At 34.3% G+C, this 20,140-nt stretch overlaps 1 protein-coding gene across 1 annotated transcript in view; it reads right to left on the bottom strand.

The window, feature by feature from the left end:
- Window positions 1–19,694, bottom strand: part of Il1rapl2 (interleukin 1 receptor accessory protein like 2) — a 1,053,788-nt gene extending 1,034,094 nt beyond the window's left edge. The window contains exon 1 of the mRNA XM_042688187.1: window positions 19,589–19,694. Coding sequence (XP_042544121.1) covers window positions 19,589–19,673 — 85 coding nt within the window. The 5' untranslated portion in view covers window positions 19,674–19,694. The remainder of the gene's footprint in view (window positions 1–19,588) is intronic.
- Window positions 19,695–20,140: the final 446 nt, after the last annotated feature.

Here is a 20,140-nt window from a genome sequence, read left to right as displayed (position 1 = left end):
TCTGCATACTTAAGGATATTTACATAAATATAAATACACATATAGTACATACATATATACATACATGCATACATACATAAAACACTCAGGTCTCAGGATGGGGTACCTACCTATTAAGTACAAGTGCCTACCTTCAAACCCCATTTCCAGCATTGTTTTATTTTTTTTTTGTCAGTCATGGGGCTTGAACTCCTAACTTTTATATATATATATATATATATATATATATATATATATATATATATATATATATTATATATATATATATAATGTTATTTATATTTTTATATAAAATTAGGATATTGCCTAGCATATTATGGGCATGGAATATTTAATTGTTAGATTAATTAAAGAATAATAATAGAAGGATATTATGTACCATAGGCATTTAAATTCTATCCTTTATACAATGGAAAAGCAAATGTGTGTGTTCCATCAGAAAATGTCTTTTTTCCACATGTCTTGTATATCTCATTGTTGCAATGGGTCCACTTGTATCCCTATTTAAACAATTTGTTTTTTCCCTTCCCCTCAAATACAGTAAAACATCAAATACAGTGAAAATGGGGGTTATACTGTGGGGGAGGGACATACAAAGCAACAAAGAAATCATCTTATAAATATGTTAGAAACAATAGCAAGAATGAAAAAACATTTGAATCCTAATCTTCGGGTTCATTTCACCTAACATCAACTTATCTGACTGTTTCTGCTTGTCTCGGACATATACTAGTTATTCAGTAGAGTTTTATGTCATGCACATAGATGACAATAAAAACTAAGAAGAAAAAAAAGAAAAAAAGAAAATGTACAAAGTTGTTGATCTACAAATATTTATTAGATGACTGAATACATGAATATAAATCACTGCATGCATATCATTAAATAACAAAAACACCACCTCCAAGCATTCAGGAATGTATGGGAGTATAGAAGGGGTGGAGATCTGAAGACATGAAGATGGGTTCCAGGCTTGTGTAACCTTATAGGAGACAAATTATAACAAGCTGAACTAGGTCCACAGTAGGTAGAAAGAAGAGTGAGGAGGATCTGGAAGATATTTGAGAATTAACTTTAGTACAACCCAGTAGCTACTAAATATGGAAAGATGGGAAAGTGTGTATCCACTAGCATTAACTGTTCATTTGTGTCCCAACATATGAATCTATTTGGTTAAAAGATGAAACTAGCAGTGGCTTACGAAAGAGCAAGAAACATCTGAATAAAGTTTTAAAAATTCATGAATCCTTTAGATACTATTCAGCTTTGGTTAAGACTAGTTGCCCAAGAAAGAAAAAAGGGTATTCGAACAGACTGCCAGGGGGGATGCCAGCCTCATAATTCTGCCTTGCTTCCACCTGTGTGTGTGAGTGTGTATGTGTGTGTGTAGCTGGCTAGGGCACTGTCCCTTTGACTTTTTTGCTCAAGGCTGGCATTCTACCTCTTAAGCCAGAGCTCCATTTTCAGTTTTTTGTGGTTAATTGGAGATAAGAGTTTCATGGGCTTGCCTGCCTGGCTTCAAATCATGATTCTCAGTCTACTCAGTTTCCCAAGTAGCTTGAATAATAGGTGTGACATACCAGCATCCCACTGTGTATTTACCTTTGAATCGTAAATTTGAAGAACTGCTTGGCAACTAACTTGAAGTATGCCTCACAGTCACCTTCTTCAAGAAAAATGGAAAGCTCCAGAGGTGGTTCAGCAAGAACCTAAGCAAAGTAGCTCTTAATAGCTAGAAAATTTTGATTATAGGCATTCTAACTGGGGTGAAGTGGTATCTCAATGATATTTTGATTTACATTTCTTTTATGGCTAGAGAGGTTGAACATTTCTTCATATGTCTATTGGCCATCCTTCTTTCCTCTTCAGAGAAGTTTCTCTGTAAGTCTTTAGCCCACTTATTTATTGGGCAGATGTTTCTTTGAGGACAATAAAACTCCACATAGAGCTCCCCTATGACCCAGCAATCCCAGTTTTTGGCATTTACCCGAATGATCACAAACAAGACCATACTAAAGCTACCAGCACGACTATGTTTATCATAGCATTATTCACCATAGCTAAGATATAGAACCAACCCAGATGCCCCTCAGTAGATGAATGGATCGAGAAAATGTGGTATATATACACAATGGAATCCTATGCCTCCATCAGAAAGAATGACATTGCCCCATTTGTTAGGAAATGGAAAGACTTGGAAAAATATATTAAATGAAGTAAGCCAGGCCCAAAGAAACAGAGGCCCTGGTTTCCCTTATTTGCAATATCTAGTATATGTCTGAGACAAGCAGAAAAGGTCAGATAAGTTGACGTTAGGTGAAATGAACCCCAAGATAAGTATTCAAATGTTTTTTTTATTTCTTGTGATTGTTTCTAACATATTTATAAGATGATTTCTTTGTTGTTTTGTATGTCCCTCTCCCATGGTATAGCCCCTGTTTTCACTGCATTTGATGTTGGTATAATTTAGGGAGGGGAAGGGAAAAAACAAATTGTTTAAATAGGGATATAGGTTGACCCACTGCAACAATGAGATGTACAAGATGCTATGTCAAAAAACAAACTTTACAAATTAGTTGTGGGGGGGGGGGAATGTAGTTGTGGAGATAGGAGGGAAGGGATGGTAGGGGAAAAACAAAGGAGGAGACAACAATGCTTGATAAGAAAGGTGCTCATTACTTTGCTCATGTGATTGCAACCCCTCTGTATAGTATTTTCACAATAAAAAACTTATTTATTTTTTTTAAAAGGCTCCGGGCCAGCACCCAGACCCTGAGTTCAAGCCCCAGGACTGGCAAAAAAAATAGCTAAAAATCATGGGGAGATGGAGTACTCAGAACACATATGTAAAGATCAGACCGATCACACTATGGTGCTGACAAAACCTGTTATTCCTTCTAATTTCAGGCTGAAGACAGTCCTATGATGGTAAAACACTGCTTCAGAGCAATAGAAGGAATGTGTTCCAGTGCCACCTGCTGGTGAAGCGAAGACAGAAATAAATTCCTTTTCTTTAAAATCATTAATTCCCCAAGGCTGAAGATTGAACATTACAAAGAAATAAGCTTTCATTTGATTGACAATTGAGAGTGATGCCTTATTCAATGATTTCTTTCAGTCAAAATACATTTTCAGAGCTGAAAATACTCTGATTGGACCTTTATATTATTCCTAATGGAAAGCAGGTGAATGGAAGCACTAGCCCAAACCTAGAAGGTCTCCATCAATCTTGGCTTCCACTTTCAAATCTGATTCACCTCAACCATATTTCTTTTTAGACTTCCAATATATGTCCTAGAATTTAAAAACAAGACATAGGGGCTTGGAAGGTGGCTCAATGGTAGAGCGCTTGCCTTGCATGCATGAAGCCCTAGGTTCGATTCCTCAGCACCACATAAGCAAAAAGAAAAAAAGCCGGAAGTGGTGCTGTGGCTCAAGTGGTAGAGCGCTAGCCTTGAGATGAAGAGCTGAGGGAAAGCACCCAGGACCAGAGTTCAGGCCCCATGACCAAACCTCAAAAAAAATAAAAACAGGACATATATTTAAGAAACCATCTGTCTAGCTCTGTGTTTCAGTGCAAATGTTTCCCAACTACCTGGCTCTTATATGAGCCACCAGTCAACCTGGTCTCTATAATATGCAAAAAATAACATATAGTTTATATCCATACATTTTCTCCTGCTGTTCCTCCCAATCACTATTCCCACTTCAACCTTTACTCTTAGTAATATCTCCATCATCTAAATTGTATCTGTAATTCTTGTAAGAGTTGTAAAGAAGACATGATAATGACAAGAGCACAAACTTTGAAATCAGTGAAAGATCAGAAACCTGGAAAGGTCTCAGGTAATCTTACCATCCCTCAGTGAATGTCAAAGCTGGCATGCATAAAATGAGTCTATAAGAGATACTTCTAGACTTATATCAACTTAGGCCCAAATTCTGGTTTTACCACTTACTACTTATGTAGTAGTAGTCAATCATCAAGCCATTCTATGCCTCCATTTCTCTATCTATAAAACAAGAGGAGGACCTGACTATACTACTGCTTTTCTATGAGGATACAATATAGTGAAGTGCCTGGGAGACATTAATAGACAATTCAAGATTTTCCCTTCCCCTAGGATTTACTGAGTTCTTTGGGAGTGAAGAGCATATCTTGCCTATTTCTGTGTCATCTAGAGGTACCAGCAAAAGTCTTCTTATGTATTTTGTGTATTAAAAATGTCATGTTTCTATGACATTCTTTAACAGACTTTAGTATTGTGCAACCAATATCCTATTTCTCTACAAAGCAGTGATGCCAGATATATGTCATTCATCTCCTGGGGTTAATGAAAACCTCTTAAAACCATGTGTTTTTTGTCTGTAGCCATTTAGAAGAGCACACGTAAATACAGCTCTCCCAAGTCAAAGCTTCAGGGAGAAGCAGGGCCTGACTCTTCTTAGCCTGAGGGAAGGTCATTGAATGTCAAAGCATTTCTTTCAGAGGAGAAAAGCCCTGGCAAATCCTCACACAACATTGTGCTTCTCTATGGTGGTTTTAAATAAATATATGGAAGCAAAAATAGGGCAAGAATTAGAATATGAAAAATTAAAACTACATGTTCAGTATTTTCATGATGGACTAGGGGTGGCATGCATATTTTAAGAAATCTCTGGGAGTCAGCTTTCCCCCAGGACAAAACTACAGTAGACATTAAGGGTGTACTTTTTCAGAGCACGTATTTTGTTCAGGGCAAATTACACCTGTAGAAGTCAGCAGAACCACAAGGGATGCACTTTACCCTGACATGCCTACATGAGTTGGGTTATGATAGAAACTCACCCTAGCAGAAATAACAGGCATTCAAAGTTCCTCTCCACTCCAGCAAATACAATATCCTTTCATTCCAAACAACAGAGTAGGAAGGAGCCCAATCACTGCAGTCCTTGGCTGTTCTTGTGGATATGGATAAATTCTAACATCAAAATTAATAGAAGGTTCAATTGTTGTTACTTCTCTTTAACCTTGTGGATGGACAAAAACAAATCCAATGTGAAGATACACAAGAAACATAATCACTACCTTTCTTATGTAACTGTAACCCCTCTGTACATTACCTTGACAATAAAATTTTTAATTTTTTAAAAAACAAAAACCAATATGATATCAAGCTTGTATTCACATGATGATACAAAACTGGACAAGATCCTCATGTGAAATTATATTCAGAATTGTCAACATTTAAGCTCATTAACTGTTTTGCCTAGGCTAATTACCTATACACATTGCTATAAGTGTCATAAAGGACAGCAATGTTTCAATCATATCATATATTATTGATATTATGTAATAACCAAAATAATAACAAATTAGTTGTTAACTCATATTTTCTTCTCTGTAGTTATTTGGAATAGACAGTCTTTTTTCTCTATGATTTGCTACTGATTTTCTTTTTCTCTAAGTCTCTGTCTCTTTATCTGTTTGTCTTTCTGCCTGTCTGTCTGTCTGTCTGTCTCTCTCGCTTTCACACACACACACACACACACACACACACACACACACACACACACACTTCAAAGGTTCTTTGAATCTCGTGTTATGATTTTAACAAACAGTAAGATATTTTTCATTTTGATTTTGGGTTAGAAAAATTCTTAGATAATATATAGTTATAGTTATAAAATGTATACTGACAAAGGAACAGCAACATACTGGTGGAAGTATGGATTGGAACAGGCATCAGTGAGTAATTTATTAGCATTTTAAAATGGTTAAATAAAAAATTGATTCCACATTTCCACTTCAAGGAATCTATCCTATAAAACATTTGCTCTTCTAGAGCACTAAGATGTATTTAATAGGATATTTCTTGCAGCCTTGTTTTGAAATGGTAAAACCAAGGGACAGAAGTCTAATCTTCAAGCCGGGCGCTGGTGGCTCAGATCTCAGGAGGCTGGCATCTGAGGATTGCGGTTCAAAGCCAGCCCTGGCAGGAGAGAATGTGAGACTCCTATCTCCAATAAACCACCAGAAAACCGGAAGTGGCGCTGTAGCTCAAGTGGTAGAGCGCTTGCCTTGAGCTGAAGAGCTGAGGGACAGCGCCCAGGCCCAGAGTTCAAGCCCCACGGCCAACCAAAAAAAAAAAAAAAGAAGAAGTCTAATCTTCATAAATAAGAGGAAAGATTTAATTTTTAATTTAATACAATGTCATGCTACAAAATACTTAAAATATGAATAAGATGTTTGTTGCCAAAGTTTTAAGGTTACAAATAACTTTTGAAGTAACAAATCAAGTTGGAGCATAGAATATATCATAAAATTTTGTTTGGAAAAATACAGAGATTTCTGTTATGTACATTATATTTATATATACACATACATTGCACTATAAGAAAGGGCTACATTAATTTTAATGATAGTTTAATTTAGGGAATAAAAATACAAGATAATTTCTATTTTCATATTAGCATGATAAACTGATAAGATGAAAACTGATGAAACATGTAACTCATTGATTTCCAAGATATAAAGAGAAAATAGAGAAAAATTGTTTTCTTTATTATCTTTTGGTATGAAACAAGTAGAAATTATATATATATATTGATTTATGCAAAAAAGAAATGCCAGAATGTAATTTATTATAATCAGGGTGATGTGTGAAACCAGATAAAAGATGTAAATAAGAAAACTGGACTTGGATTTATTCTTTTCTTTGTAATTGTAAATTTCTTTTTTATTAATTTTTTATTTTTCAATTTAAATTTATTTTTCAAATTTAGTTTAGTACTAAATTTTCCTCTAATATTTCTTTTTTCATATATTTTTATTGTAAAGATAATGTACTGAGCCATTATAGTCACATGAGTAAGGTAATGAGTACATTTCCTATCAAGCATTATTCCCCTTCCTTTGTTTTTCCCCTACCATCCCTTCTCTCCCTACTTCCCCACCTACCCCCTCCACCTGCAATTTGTAAAGGTAATTTTCAACACAGTTTCTTGTAAATCTTGTTACAATGGGTCAACCTGTATCCTTGTTTCAGCATTTTATTTCCCTTCTCTTCCCCAATTAATATCTAATAAATGTAGTTAAACATGAAATTCAATTTAAAAAGACAAAAAGAAATTGTGTAGGAACAGACTCAGATTATCTTTATTTATATATCAACTAAATAACATAACCAAAAGGGAAAATGAATTAAGCAACTTTTGTACACATCACTCTGACTATATAACTTTATTAGGATGAATTCTAAGGACCAAAAGAATGACAAAATATTATGTGCATTGTTTGCTCAGTGTGTTGTGTATCCATTCAGTGGTGCTCATACAGTCATCTTGAAACTATTTTGTAAAATAGCAAAACCAAACAAACGTATTTGGCATTAATGAAAAGGAAGTTACTTGTGGCAGGGAAAGAGAGATACAAATATGGAACAGAACAAAAGGAAGAACTCTTTGGTATAGGGTATGAATTGGAATGATCTGGCTTGGCATGGTGATCTGTGCCTGTGATGCTAGCTACTTGGGAGTCACGGATCAGAAAGATTGCCAGCCTCAGTGCACGTAAAAAGTTAATGTAATACTATGTCATCAAACAAACTCAACCTGAAGGTATGTATCTGTAATCCTAACTACAAAGAAGGAATAGGAAGGAGGATCAAGTAGGAGGCCACAGTCTGAGGTCAGGATTTTCAGTCACAGCTAGCTGAGACTTTCAATAAATGGAAGCTTCACAGATGAGATCCCATGAAATCTATTTGCAAGCTCTCCCAGAGTCCCTGAATGAGGACTAGACTAAAGGTGCTCAGGGCAAAACTACAAAAGGCTTCTCATCAGGGAGTGACCACTGCAGTGTTAACAATGAAAGAGTGATGGTAAAGAACAGGCAGTGCTAAAGTGAAATGTGCCACCTTAGGAGAAACAATTGTATCATAGAATAATGTCTATGTTAGACTATCTGTAGCAAAGCCTATAATCAAACTCCAACGAGATACAGGACAGAAATGTTTAAAGGTTGAGCTTCACCAAGTTATAGTTGATTGTAACAAATAAGGGATAGCCGCAAATCTGCTTTAACCTTTTAAATCAAAACTGTACAAGTTCAAAAACAGTAATTGAGCTGCTACTACAACTATCACTACTTCAGAAAACAGCAAAATCTAGCATTCCTATACTATGTTATCAACAGACTAGCACACAATAAAATATTCACTTAATATGGACAAAAACATTACTCACATCAAGGAAAATGTAGTCAAAAAACAACCTGGAGATTTAAATTTGACTGACATTCAAATTTGGCAAAACTCTTTAAGGCAGCTACAATAAATATATTCAAAGATATAAAGGAACATATGACCTTGATGAGTGAAGGAGTAACAAATCATGAATATCAATGAAAGAAATTTAAGTTATAGAAAAAGATGCAAATGGAAATTCCAAAACTGAATAAATAATGGTAACTGAAATGAAATTTTCAGTAGATGAGTATGTAAAAGTCAGCAGAAAAAGGGTTGGATCATCTTGAAAACAAAACAATAGTTTTCTAGGTCTAAGTTTTTAAATATTACATTATTTGCAATCTCCATAGAGTCTATTCTACTTCAGTTAATTCATTTGCAACCACTTGCTTACCATCCAGCATGTTTACTTGTAGTTTTATAGCTACCACAAATGAAGGAAACCCTGCAACCTATGTTTTTCTGGGTTGACTTACTTCATATAATTTTTTCCAAGTCTTTCCATTTCTTTACAAATGTTACAATATCATTCTTTCTGATGGCTGAATAGAATTCCATTGTGTATATACACCATATTTTCTTGATCAGTTCATCCACTGAGGGGTATCTGAGTGATTCCATTTCTTGGTATAGTAAACAATGCTGCAATGAGCACAGTTGAGCTGGTAGCTTTAGTGTGGCCTTGTTTGTGGTCTATTGGATTAATGCCCAGGAATTGTGTTGCTTGGTCATAGATTAGTGCTATGTTTAGTCTTTTGAAGAACATCCACATTGCTTTCTAGAGTGGTTGAACAAGTTTACAGTCCCACCTACAGTGTAATATAGCTACTTTTATTGCCACATCCACATGAGCATTTGTTATTGCTAGTTTTCTTGATATTAGCCATTCTAATTAGAATGGGGCTAGCCATTCTAATTGATCAAGACGTACTGTATTCATAAACTGCTTGTTGAATGGCAACTCCTTTGTACAACTAAAGATAGTAAAAATATTCAAATAAACACAAAGTTTTCTAGTTTTAAAAACAGAAAAATATTGAAATAAAATGAACAGAATGTCAGGACATAAAAGACAATAGAAAATCAGAAAATATAGTTATTATAGGAACCATAGGAGGAGATATTTGAAATCTAATAAACATTTCTAAAGTTTGATGAAAATATTCAACTTAAAGATTTGAAAAGCTCACCTGACACTAAGTGAAGTAAATATAGAGAATATAACAAACACAATGTTTTGAAAAACCAAAGATAAAAATCTTAAAAACAGCCAGGTTAAAAGCATAACGGGTGTCAGTAGCTCACGTCTGTAATCCTAGCTACTCAAGAGGCTGAGATCTGAGGATCACAGTTCAAAGCCAGCCCAAGCAGGAAAGTCCCTGAGACTCTTATCTCCAATAAAAACCACTAGAAAAACAGAAGTGGCGCTGTAGCTCAAGCTGAAGAGTGCAGGGACAGTGCCCAAGCCCAGAGTTCAAGTCCCATGACCGACCAAAAAAAAAAAAAAAAAAGCATAATACATACAATGTATACATGAGAAGAATGGTTAAGCTTTCTCTTCAGAAAGATCAGACCAGAAAGCAATATAATGACACCTTTAAGTAATAAAACTGTCAAACTAGCACTCTATATCTACAGCAAGTAGCCTCAAAATTCAGAATGAAACCAAAGCATTTTCACATAAAAAGAGAATTTATTTCCAGCATATCTGCTATACTATATGATGTTTCATAAACCCAGAAGAAAGTCTATTAAAAGTAAAGTAAAACCTCAACACCAGTGGTTCACACCTGTAATCTTAACTACTCAGAAGCCTGAGATCTGAGGATCACAGTTCAAGGCTAACCCAGGCAAGAAAGTCTGTGAAATACTTATCTCTGATTAACCACAAAAAGCCAGAAGTGGAGCTGTCGCTCAAGTGGTGGAGTGCTAGCTTTGATCACAAAAGCTCAGAGCCAATACCTAGGCCCTGAGTTCAAGTCCCAGAACAAGTACAAAAAAAGTAAATTCAAATTGTAATAGAGCTCAAAAACAGCAACTATGGGAAACTATAAAAGATATTTTTAGCAAAGATTTATTTTCATATAACAGGATAAAGTAGGGAGAAATGGGTAAAAACAGAAAGATTTTCTGTTCCTGATACAGGAAATGGAAGATTTCTTAAAGCTATATTATATGTCTCAAATAAATACAAAAGTAAAAATGTTTAAGATGAAAATAATGACAGAGTAAGACAGTTTCATATCATATGTAGATAGGACAACAAAACTCTAAAGGATAAGTGGTTGCATTAACAGAATTGTGCTACTGTAAGGTTATTACATTAGTGAACTGGGAAGCAAAACGTGATTGGAACATGTAAATTATGGTGTTGGACTCAAGAATGATAAGGCAGGGAGTGCTAGGCAGGAGGGGGTGTAGAAAATATAATGGTTCAGGTGTAAGGTATAATATTGTCTCAGCATGAACTTTGGAAAGTTAGGGCTGCATGTACTCTAGAGCAGGAATAAGTAAAATATTCTTTGTAAAGAGCTTGGAACTAAATACTTTCTGCTTTCTAGGTCATAGTGTTTATGGCAACAAACATCTCTATCTTTGTAGCATAAAAGCAGCCACTGATAATGTGCCAGTGAGAACATATGACTGTTTTCCAATAAAATTTATTTATAGCAACAGACAATGGGCTAGATTTGGCCTACAGGCCGTAGTTTGTGACTTCTGCCCTTCATAAAGAAGTTCATGAAAGGAACATGTAATGGATTACAAAACTTTGGTCAGTTAACCAAAATAAATCAGAAATGGGGGGATGGATAAAAGAAAAAATTAAAAATGAGAAGAGACAAATGGAAAATATACAGAAATATAGTAGGCTTAAATTCAAACATAACAAGAATTAAATTCATTGAAAACAGACTAAACATTTTATCTAAAAACATTAAATTGTCATAATGGATAAAAAGCAAAGCACAGTCTATGAAAGAGACTTAAATTTAAAACTAAATAGCTTGATAATAAAAGGACAGAAAATTATATACCATAAAAACAGTGAGCATATGTCAATAAAAACAGATTTATTGGAAAAAGTAAATTTCAAAAAATGGTATGAGAGAATATAAAGAATGTAATTTTAGGGAAGACAAGACAATTCTAAATATTTGTAAGTAAATAACATGAGCTTCAAATTTCATGAGGCTAAACAGACAAAGGTAAAGGGCCCATAAGACAAACCCATGATTGTAATTGGGTAACTTAACATTCTCTAACTGATTGCACAAGTATAAAAATAGTAGATAAAAAATGTTGCCAAACACTTTGGCCTGATCGATATTTATGTAATAACATCCAGCATATTCTTCAATGAGGGTCATATGCTAGGGTATAAATCTCAACAGATTTCAAAAGGATAAATTGTGCATTTTATTCCTCACATACATATAATGGAATTAAATTAAAATGATGAATTAATAATACACATTCGCAACACACTCATAAAAGCTAGAAGTAAAGGTTTTGAAAATTATCACCATAAAGTAATAGTAATATTTGATGAGATGGATACATTCAAATTAATATAAACATTAGAGTAGGTAGGCAGATTTCAAAACATTATTAACATGTAGGATTATGTTTTATATGTCAGCTCAAATAATTTAATGAGTAGGTAGGCAGATTTCAAAACATTATTAACATGTAGGATTATGTTTTATATGCCACTCAAATAATTTAATATTTTAAAGCATTAAAATCTTAAATATTTAAAAACTAAATAGCATATATTTTATATAACTAATTCAAAGAATAAATCACAATGGAAATAAAATTAATTACATAACAGTGAAAACACAAGCCAAGTGCCAGTGGTTCACACCTGTAATTCTACCTACTTAGAAGGCTGAGATCTGATGATCACAGTTCAAAGCCAGCCCAGGAAGGAAAGTCTATGAGACTTTATCTCCAAAAGACTACTCAGAAAAAGCCAGAAGTGGCTCTGTAGCTCAAGTGGTAGAGAACTAGCCTTGAGCTCAGAGACAGTGCCCAGGCCGAGAGACAGCTCAGAGACAGTGCATAAGCCCTAAGTTCAAGCCTCAGGACAGACTAAAACAATAGGAAAGGAAAGGAAAGGAAAGGAAAGGAAAGGGGAAAGGAAAGGAAAGGAAGTAAAAGAAAAAGAAAAAGAAAACACAATCTATCAAAATTTCTGGGTCACTGTTAACATGGTACTTACATCAAAATATATAGCTTTAAATTCCCTCATTAGGAGAAAAAGGTTTAGAATCCATGATTTAATTTTCTACCTTAAGGAACTAAAAGCAAAGTAAATTTAGCCCAAATAAGTAGGAAGAAATAATAACGAATTGAACCAAAACAACACAGAAAATTAACCAAGTCAAAATGGCTCTTGAAAAGAATAATAAATTTGATAAATCCCTAAGGAAGACTAATCAAGAGGGAAAAATTCAAAAATCAGTATCAGGAATGAAAAAGGGGACATTACAGATCCTACAGATGTTAAAAATATATTAAATGAACATTATACATGGCTCTATGCCAATGAATTTTAAAAGAAAATTTAAAGAGATAAAACCCTTACAAAGTTGTTAATTACTAGATTCAAGAAAGAAGAGGAAAAAAATCTATGTAGCCTTGTATCTACTAAAGAAACAAAAATATTTTTCAAGTCTCACAGAGAACTCCATGTTCAGATTAATTCAGCATTCAATATTACCAATTATTTGGAGAAGAAATCATGTCATTTAAGAAAACAGAGGTGGCAAGAACATTTCCTAAATCATCCTATGAAGTCAACACAATTGTGATACCAAACTAATGAAAGCCTTACAAAAACTATTAGAGGGCAATTTTATTATACATATATATATACACACACATATATATATATATTTATGTATGAGTATAAATGCAAGAATCCTCAACAAAACGACTAAATATCTCTAAATCAACCCAGCCGAATAAAAGCTCATGATGATTAAGTAGGTTTTACCTCTGTAAGGGAATGCTCACTCAACATTTAAAATCTTCAATGTAACTAACAATATAAAAACATCAAAGTAAAAATATAAATCTGACCATTCAATAGAACCAAAAAAAGCATTTAACAAAATCCACTACCCATTTATAATAAAAGCTAGGAATAAATATGAAGAGTATATATAGGTAGACATTGTATTATTCTTATAATTTTGCCATGGGCTTGAAATGTTACAAAATTAAAAGCTGAGAAAAAATTAAAATATAATTTTTTTCCATTTGTCTTCCTATAGGAAAAATACCTAAGTCAGAGAATCATTTTAGATTTCTTTTTCCCTTGCCTGGCTACCCTTGGCAATCTACCCTGCAGATTACTGCAAAAGACATCATTTATCACTGAAAAACTCAATTCAAAACAAATCTCTAGCACTCTAACCAAGATGTGGGTGCCTCTGTAACTAGGTTTGGCTTCTCTAGTTCCCTCAACTGCTTATTACTTGGCTGATGTGCTCCTCCCTAGGCACCAAAGCCCTACTCACTGAAATCCCTACCTATTCACTTACACTGGTCCCTTTACTTTGCTTCTTCTGCCATTTCCAGCCCACTCAGGTTCTTGACTGTTAAGGCTTGCTTCCATTCCTCATCTATAAAATGTCCATGAATGACCCTGTGCTTCTCTCACTCCTCTAGCTTGTCACATAAGTTTAATATTAACTTAAATTTTCTTGTTATTCTCCATGTATTTTTTTTTTTTATTGTCGGTCGTGGGGCCTGAACTCTGGGCCTGGGTGCTGTCCCTCAGCTCTTCAGTTCAAGGCTAGCGCTCTACCACTTGAGCCATATCACCACTTGCGGCTTTTTGTTTTTGTCTGCTTATGTGGTGCTGAGGAATCGAACCCAGGGCCTCTTGCATGCAAGGCAAGCGCTCTACCACTGAACCACCTTCCCAGCCTCTCCATGTATTTCATATATAAAGATTTCCCAGTAAGAGTATTACAGCTCATTAGATCTCTTAAATATCATTGTTTGGGATAAGCCAAAAAGAAAACAAATGCACTTAAGCTACACTTCCAGTCCTTTTTTCTTCAGTTACTTTTTAGGTAAGGTCATGCCTTTTTTCCTGGCCCACCCTGGACCGTGATCATCCTTACTTAGGCTTCCCACATAACTGATATGTCAGACATACACCAGTAAGCCCAGCTTTTTCATTGCGATGGAAGTCTCATTTCCTTTTTCTCCAGGCTGGCCTTAAACCATAATCCTTCTCGTCTCTACCTGTTGAGAAGCTACAACTATAGGTATGAGCCACCATATCCAGCCATAGATCTCTTATTTTTAAGAGATATTTAAGCTACCTTATGGAACAAAGTCCACTTGATTATAAATGTGAAATGGTTTCTCAAATTTTATTTCAGTTTTGGTTAGTGAAAATGCATATAATAACATTATTTTATTCTGCTTTTTTGCTCAATACTATTTAATATTGACACTTCCATGGATGGATATTATCTAAAAACTGGTCATCTTGATAGCTATTATAGTGTTTCATTCAATTACCATCATTTTATTAATCATTCATTTATTCTAGTGTGTATCATTCATTTATCTCCATGAGATTAAGTATTCCTGACTGAAGGAATTTTATTTTCCTTCCTCCAAAACCCACAGGCCTAGATGAATACTGCATGTACAGTAAGAATTTATAATAAGCTATGCTTATGGCCATATATAACCCAATGACTAAGAGCTCTAAAATTATGTCTCTTTCATCTGCTTCAGTAAGCATTTAATTCTTCTAGATTCAGGACACAAGTTCCTTCTGACTATTGTGGTTTACCTCTGCCTATGCCAACTTGCTCTAAACTTCCTTATATTCTGAATTTGTCTTACCACACTTCCAGTGACCTAATCAATCTTTTCAAGACAGCTTCATTTTCCTTCAATCAGAGTTTCCTCCAGAGAAGTCACCCTAATTAAAGAGATTAAAAATATCCAAGTATCAAGTTTCAGATTGGCCCATTCAACTTAAGAATAGATCATGGAAGGGGATTTTTCTCCTTGATCTTATCTCATTCGTATAAATTTAGGAAAGGAAATTTCAATAGCAACTTATTGATCCTTTAACTTCTTGTCCAGTTATCTCATATTCCACTACTGAATAATAATTTTGAGACCAGGTTTAACTTCTACCCACCAATTTAAAACATCTTATTATCTCTTTATGAAGAATTCAAAACAGAATATTTAATAGTATTTTTGTAAATTATATAACTTTATTTTACAAGCGTATTTATTCTATTTACACGTGGAAATGGTTTGAAAGACTTTAACTGTTCCAGAAACGTTGGTTCATATAACTCTTTTTCTGCTTTTGTGATGTTCCTCTTATCTAACTGGAAATTGTAAAGGCAATACATTTTTGGTGAAACTAAACCTCTACTTACTCATCAATAAGCAGAAAACTCTATAATTCTACACACCTGTAAGCCAAAGCCTCAAATAAAGCTGTTCTATTGTTACATGGAATTGAATGTCTCCATGTAAGTCAATCGAAAATACATGTCTAAGTACACACTGTGTTTCAGCAGGTCTTCACATTCTCCTTATCTATAGGAATTCCATTTTTCTAGCTGATTCAAATATTTTAGTAGCTTTGCAATTTTCCTTCCCACAGCAGGTCACATAGCTGTTGTTTGCTATAGTCATCTTGTAGCTGAGCTGACTGAAAGATGGCTCAATTTGGGTTCAAAATTAAACGTAGTTTACCATGAAATGGATGCTTTGTCATCTGATAGAGAGATCCAAGCTGGGAGGTTTGAGTACCACTAACTGCATAACAGAGTTTGCATTTTGTGAAGGAGCAATAACAGAAAACATCTTAAAATACCATTTAATATCCCAAGTAATAAACAAAAATCCATATTATAATATTGGGACACAGTTTTCAGGTTAAAAAACAGCTTAGTAGAAGATCTTGATTGGTCTCTTTTTTGAGGGCCAATAATTCCTCCAATACATTCTATTTAAAAATTAACTTTAGGCACACGTGCCCTCTACTGGATAAAGAACTAGACATTTCTACCTTTGACCTTTGTCAAGATAGAAGCCAATTTCTTACCAGAAAAAAAATGACACCTTTAAATTAAGTAGACTTTGTAAACATATGTAGTCTTAAACATAGAATAGGCTTTGTAAACATATGTAGTCTTAAACATAGAAAATGTAAAGACTAACAGACATGATAAGTATTCTATAAAAAAGAATAGACTCTTATTTGGCCAATTTGTTACAATCCTTAAAATGAGCTGTCATGCATTTTGGAAGGTTTTAATGAAACCAGGCCTTAGACACAGTCTCAGATTCATCTTTGCTCTTTCTTGAGCCAAGAATGCTGGCTGGGCATCACATAGAAACATAGCCTATGCTGTCATTTCTTTCTTTTTTTTTTTTTTGTCGGTTGTCGGGCTTGAACTCTGGGCACTGTCCCTCAGCTCTTCAGCTCAAGGCAAGTATTCTACCACTTGAGCCACTTCCCTATGTTGTCATTTCTAAACATTAAACATCACCTGCAAAGTAGGGTGTTATTTCCAATATATGAACAAAACAGATTTTTTAATGAATTTTTGGGGCTGGGGGTATAGCTCAGTGGTATATCACTTGCCTAGCATGCATGAAGCTCTGGGCCCCATTCCTAATACTGAGAGAAAAAGTATTTTCATCTGTCATTAAACATTTTCCTTGTGTTTTACGTTCAGAGGGAAGTTTCATGCCTTGATTCTGGGAAGTTTCATGCCTTGATTCTGTTTGGCGCATAAGAGCAGTTCTTGACATCACTATTAACATGGAACTCAGTGAAAGGGGTCCCTGTCTACAGTGAATGGCACAGAAATTATAACTGGCTTCACATCTGGCACAAAGCAGTCATAGCTAGTTCATAAGTGGCACAATCATTCTTTATTTTTCAACTTGGGGGAAGGGAAACGAGGAAAAAAATAGAAGCTCTGAATTCCATGGGTAGTGGGGGAACCACAAAGAGAAACTATGGATGTTTGAACCCAGATATCTTTAATTAGCAAAGGGCAAAGGACCTCCCTCATAAACTATTTGAATCCAAATGTTGTACAGCAGATTTACCCAAGCATTTTAAAATATATTTAAGAAATAAAGCAACTCAAACAGCACTCATAACTAGAATGTAAAGAAGTCTATTTTCTACATGCATTCGTAATATTAACAGAAATGTAGAGCTAGAAAGGAAGATTTTGATAAGGCTGACTAAGCAGAAGTGAGAATAAAAGAACTTTTCCAAATACCTCTATTTCATCACCTATGGGCAATTTAGATGTCTTATTCATCACACACCCAATTTCATTTATGAAACTAATTTATTAACCCAATTAATTAAATAACATAAATCCCATACAGATAAGCACAAACACACACCAACTTGCCTACTCAGTAAACACCATAATGAGAAACAAGAGCATGTAAAAGCAAAAGACCAATTATGCATCCAAGCTGACATTCCAACTGCCAAGTTGTATTCCAGTATCACAACTGCAATTTCTCTGGAGGAGACGACTAAGGGAGGGGAGAAAGAACATTGACATCATTCAAATACTTTAAGTAGAATTGTTTTTGTATAATGTTTCTTTCATGTAGCTGATTATACTTGTACACATTCATAAATCAAAGCTAAATTCAAGTAAAATGCCACAAGTCTTACACTTAACAAGTAAAAAGTAGATCCCTGAATATTACATGTGGTTTAGTGATTACATTCTACATATGTGTGTATGCAAACATATATACTTGAGTGTGTTAGCCTCTCTCATCACGAATAAAAGGCAAACCTAAGTAATAAAACAGAATACATAGATAGCACCTGGGATTTTCTTGTTTTTTTCTTTGTTTTATTTTTGGTTTGTATTTTACATAAATTAAGCTATTATAATATTAATGATTTATTAAACCCCTGATTCTTTTTTCTACCTTTCAGACTCTGCTACATAAATTATGACATAACCACATGAAGAAAATGGGATCTTGTCCAACAGGTTACATTTGCTACCAAGGCAACCCTCCAAGTGTTTTATTTCAGCAGCAATCAATCTGAACCAAGATCAAAAGTGAAAATGTGACTTGAAAAGGAAGGAAGGAAATGGCAGTCAGGAATGATAAACCAGTTTAGAGAGATGATTGGTAAAATCTTGAACACAAATACAGACTAAAGAGAGTCACAATTATACCAAAGTGATTAAAATATATGAGCATGTAAAGCAGAAAAAGCTAATACATTGACCCTACATTTACCATTCCAGAATCCTTTTAGGCTTGAGTATGACCTTGCTATTGTATGACCTGTGACCTACTTTTGTGAAAAACTTAACAATATATCATCCACAGAGGAGCACTATTTGTTAGCTATTTCAATTAGCAGTATCCTTCCCCTAGAACATAAACATTAATAAACTCTAATCCTCACATAGAATTTATTGCTTCACAAAGTAAGCCTGTGCTTTATTGCCTGGAGTTTAGACAATGAAAAAATTAAGTACATTTATTTAATTATCAGAAATAACTGAATTAGAAGCCAACAGAAACTTCCAGCATCATCTTGTTTCCATATAATAATATATTCCTCATTGTCTTAGGAAATAATTATAGAAAAAATGTCAATGCTTCAAATCTTATGGATGATTTGGAATTATTGGTAGAATAGCCAAAACATATGCAACTGTTATTAAACAAGAGTTCAGTTTTGATTGAGATATTTACTGGCTACAGTTAATTTCTTAGTACAATCAAGGTTGCATACTTGACCGCCATATTCTAAGAATGGATATTACTTCTCAAATTATTTCTTTTCAGGCAATTAACTAATAATTTTTTTAATTTGGAGCCTTCAATTTTGGCCTTCCAGGTATTCCATAAAAATATGAGGCACTAAAGCTCACTCATATTTATTAGAAGATTTTATATGAAAAGTCACACACTCAATTAGAAGGCAAAGTGTGTGTGTATGAATATATATGTATATATATGAAAAGGTTTCCTATCTTATTATTTGTAAATGTTTTCTCCCAGCAGCATGTATTTACTGGAAAATATAAACAACTCTAAGTAGGTCTTCAACATTTCACTGTCCATAGAGAGTACACTGGTCATTGAACTTTATCCAAATTCTATTGCTTATCCAACATTTTCTCAGTGGTAGGCAAAAACTTCATTTTCCTTTTGGCTGCTTTCCAATATAACTGGTAAAAGTGCTTCTGGTTAAACATAATACTCGTTAAAGACATAGATGCCCTCAGAATGCTCACAAAAACTACAAGGCATTGACTGAATATGAAAAGTTGCCAGTAACTTACCTGAATTTCTCTTTGACACCATCTTCAAATTTGCACTGACTGCAGAATAGAAGACCACCAGGATCAAAAAATATGACAGCTTCATCCTTCACTCTTTGGCAGCTAAAAAGTTAAAAAAAAAAAAAAAAAGGAGAGGGGAGATGAAGTTTGAGCCATTTATCTTGGCCTCAGCCAAACAACTACAGGTTGAGCACTCTTATCTGAAAATCCAAAATCTGAAATCTCACCAGAGCTGTTCAAATAGCAAAATCTATGACAATATTCTAAAATCTGAAAAACTGTAAAATATAAAAAAATTTCAAGCATTTCACATAAGGGATATTTATATTTCTAATTTTACTTTTCTCAAACCTCTATTGCAGAAATAATAGTAATATGACATATGCTTTTGTTTTTGTGCAATAGAAGAAAACATGGATGATCACAGGTGAAAACATTTCAGGGCTCCCAGCTTAACTCTTTCAAATAGCCTCACACTGAATTCAGAGTGAAATCCAAATTCTTTAGACTTTCAGGGCTAGAAGGAAGCTCAAAACCATAGTGCTTCTTTGA

Source organism: Dipodomys spectabilis, unplaced genomic scaffold (assembly GCF_019054845.1).
Source record: "Dipodomys spectabilis isolate Male_0828 unplaced genomic scaffold, ASM1905484v1 ptg000113l, whole genome shotgun sequence".
In the NCBI taxonomy this organism is placed as follows: Eukaryota; Metazoa; Chordata; class Mammalia; order Rodentia; family Heteromyidae; genus Dipodomys; species Dipodomys spectabilis.
Note: the sequence above shows the minus strand (reverse complement) of the source record. Positions and strands in the feature narration are given on the sequence as shown.